The following is a 22,527-nucleotide window of genomic DNA, read 5'->3' as shown; positions in this document are numbered from 1 at the left end:
GTTACATTGTAAAAACGGGAACTGAGCATTGATGCAGCATATTCTTGGGTGCGAGCCTGAGAAAATGGCAGGCTGGTGTTGCGCAGGAGGGGCTGACCCAGCTGTGTTGTGACACCAGGTCCCCGCAGCACCGCTGCAGGCGGGCCAGCCCGCGCCTTCCCCGGCACCAGCCGCCAGCCCGGGCCCGGCCGCCACCTCGCCCAGCGCCGTGCGGGGCTGCGGCAGAGAGCTGACCCCGCCGGGGGCAGCCGTGACCGGCTACGAGGCACAGGGCAGGCGGGGCCCTGGCCCGGCCTCCCCGCGCTGCCGCCCCGCTCCCCTCCGGGCCCAATCCGCGCCGCGGCGAGAAGCGCCGCCTCCGGAAGCCGGGAGCGGAGGGCGGGAGGCTGGCGGCCGGTGGCGCGGTGGGGTCGGGGAAGGGCCGCGGGTGCGAAGGGGGCTCGGCAGCCGCTGGTAGGAGCGCCGGCGCCCGGCCGGAGCGCCCTGCCGCCATGCCCGCGTTCCGGCAGGTGGGGGAGAAGCAGCTGCCGCAGGAGGTGGTGTTCATGGCCTGGTCCCCCAAGAGGGACCTCATCGCCCTGGCCAACCGGGCGGGGGAGGTGAGTGAGTGCGGGGCGGCCCGGGTGACAGGCGGGGGAGGTGAGTGGGTGCGGGGCGGCCCGGGTGACAGGCGGGGGAGGTGAGTGGGTGCGGGGCGGCCCGGGTGACAGGCGGGGGAGGTGAGTGGGTGCGGGGCGGCCCGGGTGACAGGCGGGGGAGGTGAGTGGGTGCGGGGCGGCCCGGGTGACAGGCGGGGGAGGTGAGTGGGTGCGGGGCGGCCCGGGTGACAGGGAGCGGGAGGGTGAGCGGGAGGCAGGAAAACGCCACCTCTCGTGTGCAGTCGCTGAGGTGCCTTTGCTGTTGTCTGTGGCAGAATTCTTGTAAGCTAAGCCAAGCACTTAGGAATAGCAGGGTTTTTTTTTTATTAAGTGTATTAATTCTTACTGCCCTTCCGTTTTTGCTTTCTAATTTCCAGACAAACCACTGATGGTGCTCTCAGTGCCCGCATCTGGGGGATGTTAAAGCACACGAAATTTCCTATTTAAATTAATCTATTTTCAGGTATTTTTTGCCTGGAACTGCTGTTTGCGATCATGCGTGTAGACAGACTTGTGCTTGCAGTTTGTCTGCTGGAGAGCTGTGGGTATCCCCTGCTGGTTACAGCCTGTGGGCTTACACAAGGCATAGCTTATTTCTGTGTTTCTATATACTAAACAGCATCCTGTTCTCTAAAGTGACATAGAAGTGAGTCACCTACTAGAGGAGCAGGTGATAAATATATAAGATGCAAGAGTTATTACAAATGGTAAAAAAGTGTATCTTGAACTGCTTTACAGACTGCTATTGATGGGAGAATGTGGTTTATTTTTCTGTCTTTAACATGTCTGCTTTGTAGGTTTTACTTCATCGGCTTGCAAACTTTCAACGGGTTTGGAGTTTGCCTCCAAATGAAAATACCGGAAAAGAAGTGACTGCTCTTGCTTGGAGACCAGATGGCAAAAGTAATGTCAATTATATAAGGTGATACGGTGCAATAAAAATCCCATTGGAAAACAGTGAAAGTTGTGGTGATAATACCTCTTATCTGTGAAAGAAATTTTAAAGTAAGCTGTGTTTGAAGTGAAGGGTAGCTTAATTTTATGTAGGGTTATTCAAAGCAATGGAGTTAGTTACACTGTTGAAAGCAGTTGCAAGAAAATTTGCAAGGTGACTTTATGTCGAAAGTACTGCTTTTGAAGGTATAGCAAAAATTCCGGTTCCTAAGTGCAATGTTTTTATTTGAATGACAAAATTTGTTGTGGGAGTACAGAGGCTGTCTGATCAGGGTTGACTGAAGAGCTTAGCTTATTTAGCATAGGCTGAACTTCAGAGGCTAAAATGGCTCTAATAATATACCAGAGAAGGAAAAAAAAACAAAACAACCTTTTCCTTATCAACAGAAATAATGTTGAAATTAGCAGCTTAGTAAGCCTAATGTGGAAATTAGGGGGTTTTTTTGACTCATTAGAGGCTGGAGAATGGTGACAATCTTCTGCCTTGACATGTGGGTAAAAAATACCTACATATTATGATAGGAGGAGATTAAGAAACTTCTTTTTAGGCTCATTGCTTGTGATTACAAGGAAGTAAGCATGGGAGCCTTGGGTTGCCATATGCTTTTATGGTTAATAAAGTTCAGAAGAAGGTGATGGAAAAATTGCTCTGCAAGTCTTAAATTGTATTTTGTTGTAACAAAACCCTAACCTTCCTGGTGTACACTCTTTCTATGTAATTTTGGCCTCAAAATTGCAAAAACTGAAGTCTCTGCTTTATAAGAGCTGTTGTTGGAAGTGTTAGAAATGTGTTCAGTTCAACGTGTAGATAAATAATTGCGGAATCATGCCTTTGACTTAAATTTATCACCTAAAAAATGATAGGAGTTCAAACTGTAATTTTATTGAGGAGGTTTCATATGATACTTTGGAAGGACTATAAATAGACAAAAAGAAAATTCTATCCAGTAGTTGGCTTTGAAGACACATTATTTTCTAATTCAGTATAAAGTAACTGCAAAGTTTTGCATGTTGGCTGTTCATATTTTTTACTCATCTTTCTCTAGTTTTGGCTTTTGGCCTTAATGATACCAAGCGGATTATTCTATGTGATGTAGAAAAACCTGAAAGCTTGCACTCCTTCTCCGTGGACTCCTCTATTACTTACATGCACTGGATGGAAGTAACTGAGGAAAGCAGGTGAGTCTGAAAAACTCTAGAAGTAAATTATGGGTTATGTAGTGCCACCTTACTAATAATTTATACTTAGGTTGTTACAAGCAGTCATATAATATGATATTACATAGCTATGTCTTTTTTGTTACCACTTGGATAAAATTTTCCATTTGGTTAGAACAGACACTTTTCATATGCTTGTTGTTAACATTCATGTCTTAGACTTGTGATTCTTTACATTATACATAAAAATTTCAGCATGATCTTGAGCACCCACCTCTTAAGAGCTGCTTAATCTAGTGTTAGCTTGTACAACCTGGCTACCGATCCAGTTTATTTCAATAATAATTAATTTATTAAAATCTATTTATAATAATGGTATTATGTTTGTCTATTTTGTTGGTCAGAATAAGTATTATATTTAAATCCTTCTTCACCTGTGCTTTCAAGACCTTTAGTTTGGTGCTTATGTCTTTCACGATGTGCCTTTGGTGTTACATCCAGGCCCACTGGTAATTTTGTTGCTTCAGGAAGTCAGATTGCCCCTAGTGACCATGAGCCCTGTGGTGTTAGACAATTCTCAGCAGCACTTGTGAGCTGGGGGACATCGTGGTCCCTATTTCTGTGGTCTTATAAAAAACTCTGTTATGCACCTTATTACAGAGCAAGACAATAATATTAAAAAAAAAAAAAAAAAAAAAAGGAAGGTGGTGTCAGCCTGACTTGGGGTTTTCATCCCCACCTCCAGGAAACACCAATCTTAAAACAGCAAGAAGATAAGTGCATCTGAAATCCCTCTAGCATTCTGTTCCTGATGTGGATAGACTTATCTCCCCTTATGGGGAATCTGATCCTTCTGGCATGTTAAAGATGTGGTATTAGGTTTTGCACTTTAGTCTTCCTCTAGTATCTCTTTATAGTGAAGATTTTTTGAGGTGTGGGTAGGTTGTACTGCAGGATCGTACAGTGTTTAAACACAAAGCCGCAGTCAGTTACTGCATTACAGGTGATGAGGGGTTTGGTGGCAAAGTACTGAGCCAGCAGATACAAACTTTGAAATTGAAGAGATTGTCAATTTTGTTTTATTAATTTGTTAAATTATTAAAGGTCCCATAAGGGATTATCCTCTGATACTTGTAACTCTTTAATATATGTGACATATTGACTATATGCTGTAACTTTGAAGTTAAAAAGAAATTCTTCCCCATTTCTACAGCTTGGGTGGTAAAGAGAGTTGTTTCTTTTTCAGTGTTCTCACTTCCTTTTACAATGCTGAGGATGAATCAAATGTCCTTTTGCCTAAATTACCGGCACTACCAAAAAAGTAAGCATTATACTAGTAAGCTTTGGAAGGTACAATGTGTCATTGTTTTGGTTATTTGTCTTTAATATTCTGCACATGCTCGTTGTTGAGAATAATGATTTTGTTTTCAGTTACAGTACCACTGCAAAAATTTTCAGGTAAGAAACGGTCATCTTATGTCTCTCTTTTTATTTTTATTTTGTTTTCTGGTATTGAAACAAGCTACATAAATCTCAGTCATGTGTTTTGTATTTCAGTGAAGAAAAGTCAGATGAGATTATGAAACTTCTGGGTGATGTAAGGTAAATTCCGTATGTGGGGTTTTGTGGCGCTTTTTTTTAAGCTATAAAATAATGGATAAGTGGGTTTACTTTTGAGTTACTCATAACCTATTTTTAAGGGTCCTGGAGATAGGATACAGGATGTCTCTTCTTTCCATGTACAAAGATAAAATTCAAAAAATATATTTAAAAAAAAGTCTCCATCAGTTTGCACCTTTATCAGCAGCTGCTTTTTGTGCCGTATCTTCTTTTCCTTAGAAGATGATTTCTTGGGGTGAATTTGAAGGCTATGTTGTATGTGGTACTTAAGCTTATCTAAGTGAATATATTTTTGCTTTGTTTTTAAATTTCTTGGATCGTAGACAGTAGTACAGTATTTCTTATTGTTCAGTGATTCTTTAGAAAAAGGATGGGATTCAATTATTAAGAATTATATTTGTATGCATTAGAATTTGTTTCAGTGTGCTCATCAACACATATTCTTCTATTTTTGTAGGCTTAATGCTCTTGTCCTTGGTGGCAGCTCAGGATTTATTGAGATTTATGCTTATGGAATGTTCAAGATTGCTACAGTAACCGGGGTACATTCCATTCCTTTCCATGTTTTTTCTTCATAATATACCAAACTACAGCTGAATTGAATGAAAAATATATATGTATGCTTACACATAAGTGAAACTGGGTTACTGCAGTTTAAAGAGTGGAATAGTTCTTTCGCTTCATTGAGTTGTGTGGTTATTGCTGGAGAGACATTCTCGCTCTGGCGATTTTAACATTTGTTTCAAATGAGACAAAGTTCAACACTAATCCATAGTGAAGAGGTTCCTTTTGTTCCTGAACAACAGCTGAATATTCCACTTCATTTTTACATGTCGTTGAATGCAGCCTTCTTTGTATGTGAGTGTGTTAGAGCATTAAATACATCTTAGGGGAAATGCAATATTTAATTAACTTTTAAACTGGAATTTTTCAGGTGGCAGGTTCTTGTCGTGGACTATGTTTGTCTAGTGATTTGAAATCACTATCAGTTATTACAGAGATACGAGACTCTTCAGACAGTGAAGCAGAGGTAACATATTTTCAGGTAAGTAAAGTAATTTTAAAAGGTTATTTAAAAGTAAAACTGCTTTTTAAATTACTTTCTGGTAGCTTTCTTGCTTTCCCATTATTTGAACCACAGTCTGTTTCCAGCCTTTCTGAAATTCACCCCAATTTAACTTCTGGATTTATGACGTTAACATGCAGTTTCACTGATGAGATTGATGATGATGATGATGATCTGAGGCATTCTTTTAAAATATTACTTTAAATATGACATTCATTTATTCAGTTAAAGTTACACTTATTCAGATTTTCTTTATTCTGAACACAACGGCATAGGAGTGACGCTGTTGATTATGCAGTCTGTCCAGAATAGTCATCCTTAAAACTGTTACTGTTATAACTCCCAAATGAGGAAATTTATCAGGCATTTTTATAGATGTATTAAAAGCATGTATTGCCCTTATGAATTACATGTATTACCCTCTTAAAATCAACTTTAAGGAAATGAAAAATTACAGTTTTTCTGTGAGTCCTTCTCATCGGTCTTTTCTGTTGTGTAGTCTAAAATTTCTTAAAAGACAAATCATCTGTGAACTGTTGCTTGTTTCGTTTGTTACAGCTGGACACTAGTCTATTATCAAGTTACTTACCTGAGGTAACTCGGATGGCCCGGAAGTTTACTCACATTTCAACTCTGTTACAGGTACAGCTGTGTTATGAAATCTTTTTAATATTGCAGTTCTTACCAGCTTCTATATTCTTAACACAAGTAAAAATCATGTTTTCTAGTAGGAAGCTTAAGTTGGTTTTAAGTCAATGTAGAGGTCTAACTTGGAATTTGATACTGAAGATATTATAGAAAATTTATTATGTCTCCCCTTTGTATTGTAACATCCAGTTCTTGCATGTGTTTTGAAGGGTGGAAAAAGGGAGTAACATGAAAGTGTGTGTCTGTGTTACAGTATATAAAGTTGTCATTGACGTGCATGTGTGAAGCGTGGGAAGAAATATTGATGCAGATGGACTCACGTCTAACGAAGTTTGTACAGGTACTGTGATCTTAACCATTCTTTTGGAAAAACTTTTTTTTTGCTGTAGTTCTGTTGTTCACGTTAACATGCTGCATATCTTAATGTTGTTTAAGCATAGTGCCTCCAGATAACAATCTCTAAGTTCAGAGGCAGCCTGGAACCTATTGTGTGTCAAGTGCTCTGACGCTAAAGATATCTGAGCACAATCAAGCACGACTGTATTGTGATACTACTTTATTTTATTTATTCGAAGTTATTCGCAAGTGCTCGTTTTCAGCTTGCACAGCTATTGATCGGTTGCTCTCTATTTAAGGTTGTGCTTTTTGTACTTCAGTCGCTGATAAACTGAATACTGCAAATGTTAAGTAACGGCCCCCTAGCACTTACACCTAGCTCAATAGAGCCTGTATAACAGCCCTGATAAGATACTCTTGCATTTCTTTAAATTTTGGGTTCACTGACCGTGGAAGTCAAACTAATAAAATAATTTATTTACTTTTTAAAAATGGATTATTGGTGATGGAAAACTGCTTATAATTTTTACTGGGTAATACAACTGAAAATAACTTAAAATACCAGAAAATTTCCAGTGGTCACTAGTCTGATTTCAACATTCAAGTATATGGGTGGGTTTTCTGATCTATTTTAATTGAAGTGTTCATAAGATTATTTGGTAGCCTGGCTTTAATCTCTTATCGATCTATTTCAATCATTTTGACTGACAGGAAAAGAATACAACCACTTCTGTTCAGGATGAGTTTATGCAGCTGTTGTTATGGGGCAAAGCAAGGTAGTTACAGTCGTTTTATCTGAGCATGTATTTGCATTTGATATTGAAATACAAAATTAATGCGTATTTGGTTCTCTCCCCCGCCCCTCTTCAGTCTGGAACTTCAGGCATTACTAATGAACCAACTGACAGTAAAGGTATATTAATACTTTTTAACATATTAAAATAATGTATTTCAATATATTTTAATCACTGTTCTGTTAAGTTAATGGAACATCATTCTATGCTTGTATTTTGTTTGTAACAGGGTTTAAAAAAACTTGGTCAGTCCATAGAGTCTTCCTATTCCAGTATACAGAAGTTGGTCATTAGTCATTTGCAGAGGTAGGTCACAGAATGTCCAATGAATTATAGATAAAATGGCTAAAAGGCAGAATGCTGTATTGGTGGTTCTTTGAATGTACGTGTGCTGGTGCAGAGACCGCAATCATGGCAAAATGTACTCATTTATTTTTTGGTAATGGAGAACTTTTGAAGCATTTTGAACGATCTCTGTGACACATCACCTGTATATTATTGTGTGATGTGTTTATAGGATATATGCAAAATATTCACACCAGCTTTGTGTGGTGGTTTAAATCATTAGAACAGTATGTGCTTTTCTGTGAAGTGATACTTTAACTCTTATATGCCAGGCCACCTTATAAAGCTCTCCACTTTGCACATTAAATGATAAAAAGGGAGCATGCAAGGAAGCAGTGAATATCCAAAGGTTGACTAAACAATTATATTTCTCTGCTCTGCCTTCCTAGTGGCTCTGAGGCACTATTATACCACTTGAGTGAATTGAAAGGAATGGCTTTATGGAAACAAAAATATGAGTCTCTGGGATTAGATGCATCTGGAATTGAAGGTACAGTAGTCTCTGTGCTACTTAACCTCTCTGATTTCACTTTTGAAAGCTTAATAATGGTTGGCTCTTTTTGCAGATGCTATTACTGCTGTTGGTTCTTTCATCCTGAAAGCAAATGAGCTGCTTCAGTAAGTATAAAGTCCAGAGAATTTATAAGATGCCTTTTGAGTCTTGTGTCCTAGGGGAAGCATGTGGCTGGGAACTGAGTAGGTTGGGAGAGCGAGGCTGCTCTGCTGGCAGTGAGCTTTACCTTGTCTCACTGCATCTCATAGACTCACACCCCAAGTCTTACTTGGAAGGTTGCACTGAGCATTTTTTAAAAAATTGATAGTGCTTGCAGGCCTTTCTTTAGTGAAGATGGGACTTAAGCCTGGAGCAGCTTGTGACATTTAGATCTGGTAATTTATTTTCTTTTTTCTTGCTCAGAGTTATCGACAGTAGTATGAAAAACTTCAAAGCATTTTTTCGATGGCTGTATGTTGGTAAGTGTGATAATATAGTAAGCATCTGCTATCTGTTTTGTGTTGTAAGCATTGGAAGTGTCGGCAAGTAATTAAGCCAATATTAGTTATAATAATTTACTTATTTATTTTTATCATAGAAAATTTCTGGGCATTTAAAAGGTTACAGTTGACGTTAGAAGAATAATTATAATGTTAAACACATAGATCATAAATTTGATAGTTCTCAATTGAACTTTGTGTGTGTACAGTGGGTATTGTGTATACTTATCCTGTAATGTAATGCAAACAGTTGTCTGCTTCATGAGCAATTTGCTCATCTTGACTTGGAGAAATTAAAGGCCTTTATTTAGTTTACATCAGTTTGGTTTTTCTTTTATGCTGTCACTTGCTTCCCCTGTGGAGATCTGGTTAGATGTAAGGTCACCCACAGACATAAACAGTCCCTGAATATCTGGATGCACTTAACAGCCATCTCCAATTGTAGCTAGTAGCTGCAGGTAAAATGTTAGAGGGATGTGCAGAACACTATTTTACCCTACTTGTTTTTATAAAGCGTTTATTAATAGGTTTATAATTTTTAATTGGTCTTTTTAGAATTACAAGTAGTCTTACCAGCTACTGTAATAGCACCAGAAATCCAGTTTTAGCACTAACTAGCAGGAATATAGTAAATTTAATTTTAAAAATTGGAGAAAGCAAAACTGTAAGAGTTCTCTGTCATAATACGAGAACTTGATTCAAATGTTTACCGTGTTTACTTGTGTTGAAACTAAACAGAGAACTGCTTATCTAAGCCTCACTAATCTAAAATTACTTCTGTGCAATTCTACGTTACTCTGGGCATGACAGTATTTGTGTATTTTATATATATCCATTTTATTGCTCTTAGTATGTACAAGAATAAATTCTTATGAACTCTTTATAATAATCTTATCTCAGTCTTGTAGAGGGTATGATGCAATATTGGAAAATATTAAAGATAAAAATTCTCCAGGATTTGTATTGTAAGCTAGTGGATGCAAGTGAGGCTTAATTTCAGTCTCAATTCATATTCTTCCTTCCAGACTCTCTTGCTTCTGACAAGTTACTTTCCTATTTTATCAAGTGTCTTATTGCATAGACATTGAAAATTAAGAATATTAGGAAAACATATTAATATTGATGCAGTAAAAATATTATTTTCCCTCAGCCATGTTGAGGATGTCAGAAGATCATGTGCTTCCAGAGCTGAACAAGGTAATAGTAACATTTTCTAATAAATTGTGGTATATTCGGTATTCTGCTTGACTTAGAGGGCAAGATTAAAGGTTTATTTTTGTTCCAAAACTTAAAGGGTAGCATCTGTGTCATTTCTGTCAGAAAGTTGGTGCCTGCAGATACAGACTAATATGCTGTCTCGCATGAATGACTTTTTCAGTTTCTTTGTTAATACTACTCTTTTTAGCAAACTGTATGTGAATGCCAGACGTCTGTGTATAGCAGCTCTTTAGATGCCCTAAATTACTAAGTTAAGAGGAGTGGGTTTTTAACATCTTTACCAATGCCCCACTAGAGGAGATGATCTCCAGAGGTCCCTTCCAACCCCAGCCATTCCGTGATTCTGTGAATACACCTGCATCAGGTTTACTGACACCGTCATGCTGGGTGAACCAGTTCCTACGGTCCAGGGCAGAGGTATCTTCCAGAGGGCAATAGATTAGCTATGTGGGATGGACAGACAGGGATCTCCTGAAGTTCAACAAGGATGAATATGAGGTTCTGTCCTGGGCAGAGTAACCCCCTGCAGTGGCCCCACAGGGCCCCAGCTGCCAGGGAGCAGCTCTGTGAGATGAACTTTGTGGTGCTGGTGGATGCATACTGGGCAGGAGCACAACTAGGAGGTCGAGGGAGATAGTTACAGAACAGGTGTTCTATCCTCATTGAAATGTATTTCTTATCCTTTTCTTTTCTCACTTATTTTCTTTTTTTTTTTTTTCTTTTAGATGACTCAAAAAGATATCACGTTTGTTGCTGATTTTCTAACTGAACACTTCAATGAGGTAAGTTATATTGGTTTGCCAAATACAGCATCTGACTGTATTTTTGCTGCCAAGAATTTAATCAGAAAAATCCTGTAATAAAATAATTCAATCATCTTTTTCTCATTAACTTTGGGTTTAAATAATGGTTTTGTTTCCGTTATTTTTTCAGGCACCAGAACTTTACAATCGTAAAGGAAAATACTTCAATGTGGAGAGAGTTGGCCAGGTAAAGAACTAGGGAGTAAGTGGGAAAAGAGTAAATGATGAAATCCTTAGATGGAGAAGCTTTTAAAGCTGTGCCCACTTTTCTTCTCTGTCCCTTTCGCTCTGTGTTCCACATTCCAGTAATGGCAGATGGCAGTATTTTAATTATTTTCCACTATTATTATGAAAAAGAGTGTTTGAAAACATAGTTTTTTCTTGCAGATGTTGTATTTTTAAGAAAAGGTTGGTACTTCTTCACAGCTAGCAACAGTAATGTAAAACTGAAATGTGTTTGTCTTTATGCCATTAATCACTGGATTTCAAAACATTTATGCTCTAAACTTGGTATAAAAATCAGTTTATTACGGAAACATCACTATGTGATCTTAGACAGTAGTTGATTTTTCTTATTGTTTCAAGAAGGGGTAGAATATTTAGTTTTAAGAGTAGGGAGTTAAATTAAGAATAAATGTGTAACGGACTTGTAAGGGGCAGTTTTGGAGGTCAGTTCTAATGTCCCCTATTCTTAAAATGCAGTCTTACAAACACCTATTTCTTTTCTAGTACTTGAAAGATGAAGATGATGACCTTGTGTCACCACCTAATACAGAGGGAAACCAGTGGTTTAACTTCCTTAAAAATAGTACTCATCTTAAAGGTAACATGTGCTTTAGTAAAAAGTAAAAGTGAACTAAAGATATACATAGACTGTAACAAATGTAGAAAAGTAATCTGTGTTTTTTCCTGCTTATTTGTTATTTTCATAGTGTTAGTCATGGGTCTCCATCTGAGTAGAATAAAATAAATGGGCCTTGTTATTTTTCACAGTTTTTATGTAGCTGCTTACCCAATCAACTACCATATTCTGGGTATTAGGAGTTTCCTACCTTTTAGGTACCAGTCTCAGGAGTGTTGGCTTGGAAGAAATCCCAGGAGACATCTGTTTTAGGACATCTTAATTCCAGTTGGAGGAAGTGATGTTTACACTCAGGTCATACCTGGGGGAAGTGTCCTAACTTGTTCTCTTTGACTGTAGTCTGAGACTATTTTGTTAATTAGTGGTGAAAAAGAAGAAAGGTATTCTAACAAGGTGATAGTGAAAATGATTCTTGTTTAACTTTAGGGATCATAGACTGTAAAACTGCCACAGCGTAAGCTGTCTGTAATAGAATTTGCTATGTAGGCTGCCTTTTTCTGCTTATTTAATTCAATAAAAAGGGGGGAAATTGAAACATTTTTGTTTGGCAAAGTCGTATTTAGAAAACATATTTTTAAACATACTTCGAAAATATTTTTGATACTTTAAATGTGTAGACTGCTTGACTGGTCATTTCTGTTACTACCCAAGATTTGTGATTGTAGACATGGATTGTAACTGGTTTTGTTGGTATTAATTTGGCAAATATTTAGATGTTTGTCTCACTCTCAGAACTATGAGGTTTATAGGACAAGTAATGCTTCTGTCATTGACACTTTCTACTCTTTGGTGTTTTATATTGCTTTGTTGTTTGGTTGATATCAGTTTTCTGGCTAAACATTGGAAAAGAAACAGGTTATGTACTTAAAATAAGTAGCGAGATTTATCTCAGAGCCTATATGTCTTCTTACAAAGTATTTAATAAGAACCAATCAGTCCTATTGAAGCCAAATCATAGCTACTACAAAAAGTATGTAAATTGTTGCAAAGATATTAAACAAGATATTTTATGACACCTGTGTTCGTAGCTCCTGGGTAAATGCAATTCAGTCTTTTTGCAGTTTTGAATGGACTGTGAAGAAAAGCTGAAGGGGCAGGCAGACCTCCATTTCTCATTCATTTATCTCTTTTTGTATTGTAATGCAGTTAGTTGCTTGAGTTAGAATTTATAAGCAGGGAATAATTTAGTCAGTCACCTGATCCAAGCAAAGCAGGGCTGATTTTGAAGCCAGGCTGGGTTGCTCAAGGCTTTGTGCAGTTGAGTCCTCTACACCTGCAAGGGTAGAGACCCTGCAACCCCTCTGGGCACCCTGATGCAGTGACTAACCAGCCCTTTTTTCTTTATATCTGATTGGAATTTCCCTTGCTGGAGCTTGTGACTCTTACATCTTCTCCTCTCTCTGTGTGCGGCTTTGAAAATTATGTTTTCCTTAGGCAGATGAAGAGACCAACAGGTTCCTCCTTGTTAGCCCTCGCTTCTCTAGGCTGAATGAACCCAGCCCCCTCAGCTTCTCGTAAAGCACATCTTGCCCTGTGATCATCCTACTGACCCTCCACTGGCCCCATTCCAAGTTGTCACTATAGCAGCAGTGTACTATACTTTAAAGAGATACAAGCATTTTCAAAATTTAACTTCATCTGTTTGCAGAAAGTCCACTTCTGTTTCCCTACTATCCTGAGAAGTCACTGCATTTTGTCAAAAGGCAAATGGAAGGGGTCATTGATCAGTGTTTACAAAAGCCAGCGGTAAGTTTCATTATGTAAATGGTAACTTTCTTTTAGGGGTAGCAGTCAACTGGAAATAGTCATGCTTAGTAAGGCCTGAAGTCTTAATCCTTTGCCTTTGAGTGCCCACAACTTAGGTGGCAGCAGGTAGCGAAGCTTCACCAGTTCCAGGATGTCTCAAGCCTTTAAGCATAATGGGGGATTTTTTGTTTCGTGTCTTCTGTTCCCACATTACTGGGATGTATTTTTAAGATTAATTAGCTGGATGTACTAGGTACCTGTGTTAGTCAGCAATATGTTAGTGTATACATTAAGGAGAAACATGAAACAAGCGTATCAAGTGGCACTAGTGTTTGCATGAGGGATGTTTATTCCAGCAGAAACATTGGTGGATTTTTCTTTTAGATGTACTCAGGTGTATTTGTTTGTTTGTTTTTTGTCTTAAAAAGCTGTATAATATTGAATACCTTTCTGCCTTTTTTGATTACATTTGTTAGGATGTAATTGGAAAGTCAGTGCATCAAGCAGTCCGCATGTCTCTTTACAAAACTTCTCAAAGGTATTTCTTTACATTATTTCTAAAGCTCAATTGTACAAAATTACAGTAGCATTTTATAAACTGGCTTGTTTTTTCCTTTTCAGTGAAGATTCCACACCTCAATTATTTAAACTACCATTTCTGTAAGTATGCTGCTGTTTCTTGTTCTGTGTTACTTACCAGTTATTAAAATATGAACTAATTTTTTATTTCCTTCTCCCACGTTACAGGTGGAATGACAAAACATCCAATATACATTATGTTCTCTTCACCATATTGGAAAATTCTGTTTCTAAAATATACATTCTGAGGAGACATACTGATACTTCCAGGTAAGACAGAATGTGAGAAGTGGTTTGTGAGCTTCAGCACATGTGTAGAGAGACAATTACAATTTTAATCTTTTTGTAAAAAGAAGGAAGGAGCAGCATGAAAACAAGGTTTTTTGGATACTAGAGAAAATTAGGAGGACATTAGGAGGCATGGCAGGAAATTGCAGCAGAAGTTTGTGTTGATTCAGAAATTGAATCACAGACCCATGATGATTTTAGGCTTAGAAAAAAAAAATCAGGCTCCCTTAGTTTTGCTCCTCCCAGAATTACTTGTTTGTGCAAACTTCTGAAAAATTACAGGGAATCATGCTTTCAGCATTGCTTTGTCTTACTGTAAATATTCATGATTAATCCCTTGCAGCCTGTAACTTAATATTCTAAGGAAAAATGGGAGGTGGACGCAGGTGCAACAAATAGACTACACCTCTTTAGGGTGTAGTTTTTTGTACCTACAGGAGTTTCTGTGTCCAAGATGCAGTTTGTCACTGCCTAGATGTGCTGATGCAACTGTGTAGGATGCATTCTGTCAGTGGGAGCACTAAAATGTCCTGCGTTTAGTAAACAACAAAAACTCCTCCTCTCTATAAAATACTGATTTTTATAATCTCTGTAAATTAATTTAAGGAGATAAGGAACTGCGATAGGGGTGGAAATTTTTAAAGCAGTTCTACTGCTGAAGAAAACAGATGGTGAATCCATCCTTTGTGTTTCCAGTTGAGAGCTGCTGATGACAGAATTACAGCCTTGTGGTGTATTTTCCATCCTATTTCCTCCCACATTGATAAAACAGTCTAAACTTGTTTTCTGTAGATTTGAGTAGCAAGTAACGTAACGGACCTGAGACTAGGACAATTGAGTTCAGCAAAGAAGAACTGCATCCCACAAGCCAGATCCAGTTTCCCGTTTGATTCCATTAGTCGTGTTTTGCTGAGCGACAGAAGAAATCGAAAGGTTCCCATCCACCAGTTACATCACTTTGGGAAGTAGCTGTGTATTGTCTTAAGCTCAGACAGGCTTACACCATCTCTCACCGCAGTTGCTGTTGGAGATTTTGGATTCACTGTGAATGGAAAATAGATTAGTCACTGAGCTAATTAACACTGTTCTTCTAGGTCTGTCAGTAATGGAATTCTTGCAGTAGATTTTGGAAACTTCTTGAACAACAGTATAAATGAGAGCTCAGACTCCAGGTCAGTATATTTGATTTTTCTTCTAGAATTGCAGATTGCTAAACTGAAGACCATGTTTTCTACTGTTTATTTTACATTAAGCTAACTTCTCAGGTATTACAGTTTGGCTTTTATCCTGCAAGTTATTACTGCAGTCGCTGGACCAGTTTGTAGTCCCTGGGTGAGTCAGGCTGTAAGAAATGGCACAGGTGAATGAAGCTGCAGGACTGTGGGAGTCCTACTTTGCACTTCATCTCAAGGTCAAGTAAATTTAATTTTCTAGATGAAAACTAGAGCTGTAGCACATGTTCAAGAAATGAAGCTACTTGGAAACAGCTCTTGCTTGTATCTGTAATGTTCTTTAAGATGGAGTGAGACTTGATACACCTGAGTGAAGGCATCTTAGAAGGCATGGCAGACTATGCTCATCCTTTTCATGTAGAAAGGCCAGATGGGGTTGCCCTCATTACCTTCAGTTGTGTTTCTAAATTTACTTTGGTGTTTGTGTGTTTACTGTTTCTTTCATTTCACTTGAAAAGGGGAAAAAAAAAATCCTTTTTTTTTTAATGTGTGTATGGTTTGCTTTTTTTCTGTTGCCCATAAGAATCATTTTTCCTGCATGATACAGGAGGCTGCTGTGGTTATGGCTGTCTTTCAGTGTCTTAGCTGCATGGTTGACCTTTTTTTATCATTTACAGTAAAACTCACTGTTAACTACCGAATAGTTTTTAATATGAATGCTATGCAATGTGAAAATATTTTAGTTCTGTATTCATTTTTATTCCTTGATGTTTTCTAAATTCTTTTCTTATAGGTGCTACAGTTGTTTAGATGCACACTTCTATGATGATGAAACCGTAACTGTAGTCCTGAAGGAGAGTGTGGAACAAGAGGGGAAGGAGAGAGTCTTGGCTCAGCTGCCTTTATCTTCAGTGTACACAGATGAGGACCAAGACAGGGAATTTATCTGGGATTCTACTAAAAGGTACTGAAAAACTTTGAGCAAGTCTGAGAATGCAGAACTGAAAGGCAGATTAAGCAAATGTTCTAATTGTGTACAGTTACTCATGCTTTGTGTGCATAAATATTTTAAAGACGAAAACTCTTTTTGTGCCAGGAAGAGTGGGGTAAGGAGATGGAAGCTTCCTGAACAGTTTGTTTTGTGGTTTTTTGAGGGCTCGGTCAGGATTGGGTTTGCTTTTTTTGAGACTGAATACTACTTGTGTACATGGCTCTCATGAAATGGGAGGACCAATTGAAGACATCCTGTAGAATCAGAAATCTTTTCTTCAGAGAATGCTAACTTTGCTGCTCAGAATAGTTGAATTTAGGATGTTTTCAGCATATTTTCTCATATACCTCTGCCTTGTAATAAAGATACGTAGATATTTCTTCATTTTTACCCTGGCAATCACACTTAGAACTATTGTCAGGTTAGTGTTGAAACATCAGAATTGATGCCTCTCTGTGTTGGCACAGAGAGAGGAGAGCATTGGGGGAAGTGAATACACACACACAAATTGCCAGTGTAGTTCAGGCAGTGAATCTAATCTTTTAGTTGTTGTGCCTCACCTGCTTTTTCTTTTTTCTCCCTGTGCCTTTCTAGTGGATTGCTTAAGATACATTTTTACCTCAAAATAAAGAGCCACACTGAACCGCAAATATTTTTTTTTGTGCCACAAAGAGATTGTGTCTTGAAGAATGAACAGTTCAAGTTCAGACTAATCCTGGCCACTGTAATAGGCTGGGAGTTCCTTCGTAGAATCCCTGTGAGTGGGAGTGAACTCAAGTGATACATCTTTAAAAGGTCATGGAGGCCAAACGTCTCTGTAAGTGGAGGCATCACCTCCAGAACTTGTTCAGAAACTCCTCTTGTTGCAGAAGAGAGGTTTGAAGGATGGCCATCCTCATCCTCCTGCTGTAGCTGTTACTTAGGGGAAGATCAGGCTTTACAACCTCCTTCTCACCTGCTGTGATATTTTACCTCAGTTGAAACATGCTGTGTCTCCACAGTTGGATCCCCCGCTCTTGAGTATCTGCAGCGATGTTATGATGGTTTCAAATGCTTGTCTGCTTGTTGCATATCATATAATAAAACGTAGACATACAAAAACTGGACTGACTGAGGTTTTTCTTAGTACTGGAATTGCTTCTTATGTACTATCTTTGTGCTTTTCTTCTTACCATTTGCAGGCTGGATGAGCAAAGTGATGAGATACCCACACGTACTGTTTTCTTGGAGAATCAGTGGAGAGTGCTGGAGAATATGAAAGCTCAGTATGTTTCTGTAAATGGCATTAGAAAAGTTTCCTGTGTGGTAAGTACAGTGTCTGTGAACAAGCCTGTAAACTACTAAAGAAAACATGGTATGACTGGTGAGAGTGATAACCCATTTCTGCTAATTTAGTGAGATTATCAAAACTTTTTTTTTTAACAAATATATTATTGTCTCAAAATCTGTTATAAGTGTGTCAGGATACAGTCATACCTCTCTCAAAACACAACATGGAAAAACTTGAACAGAAGTTAATAGATCTTGCTTTACTTTTCAGCCTGCAGAGCAATTAAAAAGTTGCTGATTTCCTTGAGAGCTCCATTTCAAAGATAAAGGCTATTTTCAGAGCTGTTAGCTAACATTCACAATTATATTGGTGCTTTTATTTATTTATTCATTAATAATGTTTCCATGTCTCTTACTGTCTTCGTAGCTAAGTTCAAATCTCCGTCATGTGAGGGTGTTTGAGATGGATGTAGAGGATGATGGGGAAGTTGAGGAAGAAGAGGAAGAAGAAACAACTCAGATTGCAGCTGGGGAACCTGATGAGCAAAATCAGTCTGCCGACAACCAGGACAATGTGTGTGGTGCATCTGCTGAAGAACTACTTGATGAAACTGAAGAACAGGAATCAAGTCTGGATCCTTGACATAGGCTTTTATGCTGGTAAAGGGACAAGACTGTCATCTGACTTCCGGCTGCTGAGATGATGTATCCTGTACCTACTCAGGCAGCTGTAGTAGGGTGTTGTGTGTCAGAATTCTGTATTGCTTCTCAGCAAAGACTGTATGTGTTCTCTATCACGTTTATTTGACCCTGTTTTGTCTGGCACACGGTTTGGTATGAACTACACTTCCTTGAGAGCTTTTCCATTTGCATTTTTTTATAGACGAGGAGAAGAAGAAATACCAACTGATGTTTTGTAGCTGACCTGTTCAGTCTTGAATGCTGTTATTAAGATAAAATGAACTTGTATGTGAAAACAAAAAAACTCAGGACTGAATTCTTTTCTTCTCAGATTTCATGTTCTAGTAATGGGTACAGAAGCTTCCTGCAGAGTTGAAATGTCTGTGTATATGACCAACAACAAGCTTGCAGGTCAGCATAAGACTGGTTAGACAACAAAACTGAGCAGCTGTTACTTGAATACATGCTTTTAAAAAGTCTGACATCTATCCTCAGTAATACATTATTTCCATCTGCGCAGTTCTTTAGTCCCCAGTGCAACATTTGTGTATGTGTTTTGTCAAATGTTTCCATGTCTCAGCCTTCCTAGTTTCTGTGAGATTGTTCCTGAAGGTCTGTCTTCTCCATCTGGTATTTTTGTAATGAAAAGTTACAACAAAGAGTATATTTTTTTATTCTGATGTCATATTGTATGTCGTGCATAGGCTTCAGCATAATCATGTTCTTGCTAATTCATATATTGCTGTAGGAATGGTGTAGTGCTAGAAGCTAGGAAAAGTGTTTTAGAAATGTAAAATGTTCTTCCCTGCTAGCTTAAAACTCAGCTCTCTGAATGAACAATGCTGCTAATGCATGATCATCTTTCAGAACAGTGAGGGTACCTTGTATCGTGATGAGGATCAGGTCTTATGCATGTGATCCATTCTGTGCTTCAAAACTAAATACATCTCCTGAAATTGCTATTTGGCATTGCAAAAATCAGATGCTAGGCTTATCCTCTTTCTCTTGTTTTGAAATATGCCATTTTTAAGTAGCAGGTTTTTAAACTGGAGTTCTGAAGTTTTTGGACTGTTTGGGGATGGTGGTTGTAAACAAGGCTGTTCAGCTTTGAGAGAGACTTCTTATTTTTTCCCTTCCTTACCAAGCTCCTTGAAAGCTGCTTGCTGTTCAGCATTCTCATCTAATGCTCATCTCATTTAACACTCATGGTTGAAGGCACAGTGGAAGCTGTAGGACAGGAGGGGCAGAAATACCCATTCAAAAGCATTGTGGATTTTCTATGTAGAGTAGGTTTCTCTTCGTGAGAAATTACTGCTGCAGCAGAACCCACTCAGCTTAAGCCTGGCCTTGTGTTCTTCCAGGAAACTTTTGCTTCTGATCTGAATTAAAGAATTGTCACACTAGAGTGCTTAGAAACAATTGTTTTGCTGTGCTTTCTGCTAAGTAGTTTTAGTCTGTGGGCATATGGAAATCTGATCTGTGCTGCCCATAATTGTTTCGAAATGTGTGCTAAGAGCAGGTGTGTCCCGTACCACAGCGGCAAGGCCTTCAGAAAGCTCCCTGAGGTTTTCTTGGATGTGTTTGAGTCAATGGGAGTTTTGCTTCTGGCTTGGATAAGTGCATGTGCACTTTCTACGTTTCACAGTGAAATAGTATGAATGCACCAGTTTAGGTCAGTGCTTCTGAATGCATTGATGATTTCTCCTATCAAACTTATTTTTATTTTGGTACCAGATTTCTGTAATAATAAATGTGTCAGTAATGTGCTTATGCATCTGTTTTCAAAAGGGTAATAGGAAATACTTGATTTAGAAGTTTTTCAGGATTTTGGTGCTGTGTGGATCTGATGATCTCACTTGCCACTTTGATCTCTTCTTCATCATCCTTTTTTAATGCTAACTGCAAGCTCATTCAGCCTTTTTCTGCTGCGAGTTCTCATTCTTGATAGTTTTGGAGTCAAAAGAACCTTTTATATTCTCAGTAAGTGTGCACACAACCCACTCTTTGTAATACTAATCTTTAGATCTCTAAGAATCATTTGCTGCTGCAGCTTTTTTAATGTCTACCTGTTTTGTATGTGGCGTTTCTAGTTTTTTAGAGATCTTGGGCAGCTTTGGTTTTATTTCCTGCTGTTTGCCTTGTGTAATCCTTTATTTAGCCCTTTCGTCCATGTGTTTCCTGCCTGATCTTCATGACTTGAAGACTTGCCATGTGGCTGAGTTTTTACTTCAGTCTCTCACCAGCTGGTGCTGTTCTGCCTCACAGCCTGGCCGGGCCCTGGGACCGTTTCCTCACACTTACATGGATTTCATTGCGCACTCGCACCTGCCTTCACAAATGACCTCTCCAGCTGCTCAAAAAGGCAGGAGATTGATGGAGAGAAATAGTGAACAAAAGCTTGCTTTAGTTAACTGTTTCTTTTTGTAGAGGGAAGAAGGGATGTGTATTTTTGTAACAATACCTATGGTTGGTCCTAATGCTGCTTGGCTTTGAAAAACCTACTTGAAAAGCTTTAAGGCTACATGTGAACCTTGTGAGAATGGGAAAGCCATCTACATAAGGGCTTAAGTTCTTTAGTAAGTTTCTGTGGCCTGTGTTAATATCTCTTGTAAATATTGGCTCATGTGTCTTGTTACATACTGCAGTAATATCCGAGAAGGATTCCCTTGCTACCTTAAACTAGCTGTGGCTCTTCGAGATGTGACTCTAATTTCTTGCTTCACAAGCTGGTTTAGCAGAAGAGTTGGCTGAGCTTGTGCCATGGGGCAATGATAGCGATCTAAGAAGGACATTTTGGACAGGGGTAGGAAGACTTCACCATAGATCACTTTATAATAAGCAGTAAGAAGAACGCACATGAATGAGGAGGGAGGATGAAAGGAATTGCCACAGAGTGAGTTTCAAGGATGGAGAAGCAAAATGACATAGTGATCTCTATGGAGAATGTCAATGTGGAAGAACTCTAAGGAAAAAAAAAAAAAAGAGACCACCTTTGTAAGTGGAAGAGAAGAAATACCACTTGTAGGTGATAAAATGTATTTAACTACACCTCTATTTTAAGTAATAGAGCTCCTAGCAAATCAGTCTGGAGACCACTGGTGCCAGCAAAGTCCGAGGTTGAAGTTATAACGAGATACAGAAGTAGTGTGGGTGTTGAGATATTCTTCCCCCAGGGGCTATTACACGGCTACTGCTCCTGGATGGCAGTTTTACAGCTCTGCTGGCAGCTCTGTGCAAATTATGTAGTCACGCCTGCTCCTGTGTATCGAGGATTTTGAGTGGTTTTATGCAGTTCTCATACTTAACCTAGACGATAAAATAAAGAGTCCTATCAAGTTTAGTTCTTGCAGTTCTCACCAGGAGTGCTACCTCCTAGAGTGAGCCTATTCTTACTAAGAGAAAAAGGAAAGAACCACTTAGGGCCTATATAGGAAATAAATGGATTTCAAATCCATTCTCTTACTGTCATACAGAAGAAATTCTGTCCCATGTCAGTAGAGCTGTTGCTTATTGGATCTGGTGTTGGAATTCTTTTAGCATATAATTGGGTCTATTCTGCTTTGAACACACCAATTCTTTATTTCCTTGACTGAAAAATGTTTGATTCTACAATCTGGAGATAAGGGTACATTCTAGCTGCCTGAGAAAGTCGGGTTCAAGGCCTTCTTCCAAAGTTACTTGAAAATAGTATTTGAATAAAACCCTCTTTTGCTCACCCTAGTGATTCTTTTACAGATTTAGAGCTGCAATCATTTTTCCCTGTACATTTTTTTTTCTTAAATTACTTATTAAAGTAAAAGTCTTCAGAGATTAATTTTGCTTCCTGCAAATCTCAAAAGAATTCACATGTTAATTCTATAATGAAGATGAAGACTTGCCCTCGGGTACACTGGAAATCTTCTCTTTAACAGCCACTACAGATGAGACCTGCAGGGCAAAGGTAAGGAATTGGATAATCTGGTCATGTATTTATTTTACTACATTTTCCTGGGGATAGCACAAAGACCAGTGCTTTCAAATGTTGCGGTAATCTGAAGAACAATAAACTTTATCTTTCCATATGTTGAATTAACCCTGTTGCCTTCGTAGTGGAATCCTGCTAGACTAGAAGCAAACAGACAATGCTTTTTGCTTTCTCTTCTAGAAAAGTGTGGTGTTTGTGAAGTTCCCCTCTCTCACGGCTAATCTGTACTAGACTTAATGTTCCAGCTACTTTGGTGATGTTCAGAATATTGAAATGGAGAAAGAGGATGGAAGGCATCAGTGGGCACTGTGGTTTCCAAATACTGTGTATTAATTTTGAGGTGATGTTACTTTGATAAGTTGCATGAAAAAGAACATAATATCCACTCTAATTTCTAGTTAT

The 22,527-nt window shown here is 38.7% G+C and overlaps 1 protein-coding gene across 2 annotated transcripts; it reads left to right on the top strand.

Moving 5' to 3' along the window:
• Positions 1 to 367: 367 nt before the first annotated feature.
• Positions 368 to 21,975, top strand: ANAPC4 (anaphase promoting complex subunit 4). 2 transcript variants are annotated; one of them, XM_082050925.1, is made up of 29 exons: positions 504 to 599; positions 1,016 to 1,101; positions 1,436 to 1,541; positions 2,639 to 2,771; positions 3,997 to 4,071; positions 4,182 to 4,208; positions 4,308 to 4,352; positions 4,828 to 4,912; positions 5,305 to 5,415; positions 5,995 to 6,078; positions 6,338 to 6,424; positions 7,132 to 7,196; positions 7,291 to 7,333; positions 7,444 to 7,520; positions 7,949 to 8,049; positions 8,126 to 8,177; positions 8,476 to 8,531; positions 9,703 to 9,749; positions 10,496 to 10,552; positions 10,704 to 10,760; positions 11,303 to 11,396; positions 13,084 to 13,181; positions 13,658 to 13,719; positions 13,803 to 13,841; positions 13,929 to 14,030; positions 15,143 to 15,220; positions 16,014 to 16,184; positions 17,393 to 17,516; positions 17,908 to 21,975. In XM_082050925.1, the coding sequence occupies exons 4-29, from the start codon at positions 2,740 to 2,742 to the stop codon at positions 18,121 to 18,123; spliced, it is 2,085 nt and encodes a 694-aa protein (XP_081907051.1). In that variant the 5' UTR covers positions 504 to 599; positions 1,016 to 1,101; positions 1,436 to 1,541; positions 2,639 to 2,739; the 3' UTR covers positions 18,124 to 21,975. The 2 variants fall into 2 exon arrangements, with proteins under 2 accessions (XP_081907050.1, XP_081907051.1); XM_082050924.1 differs by lacking the exon at positions 1,016 to 1,101 and having other exon boundaries at positions 368 to 599.
• Positions 21,976 to 22,527: the final 552 nt, after the last annotated feature.

This window comes from Streptopelia decaocto (assembly GCF_964273445.1).
Source record: "Streptopelia decaocto genome assembly, chromosome: 4".
NCBI lineage: Eukaryota > Metazoa > Chordata > Aves > Columbiformes > Columbidae > Streptopelia > Streptopelia decaocto.
Note: the sequence above shows the minus strand (reverse complement) of the source record. Positions and strands in the feature narration are given on the sequence as shown.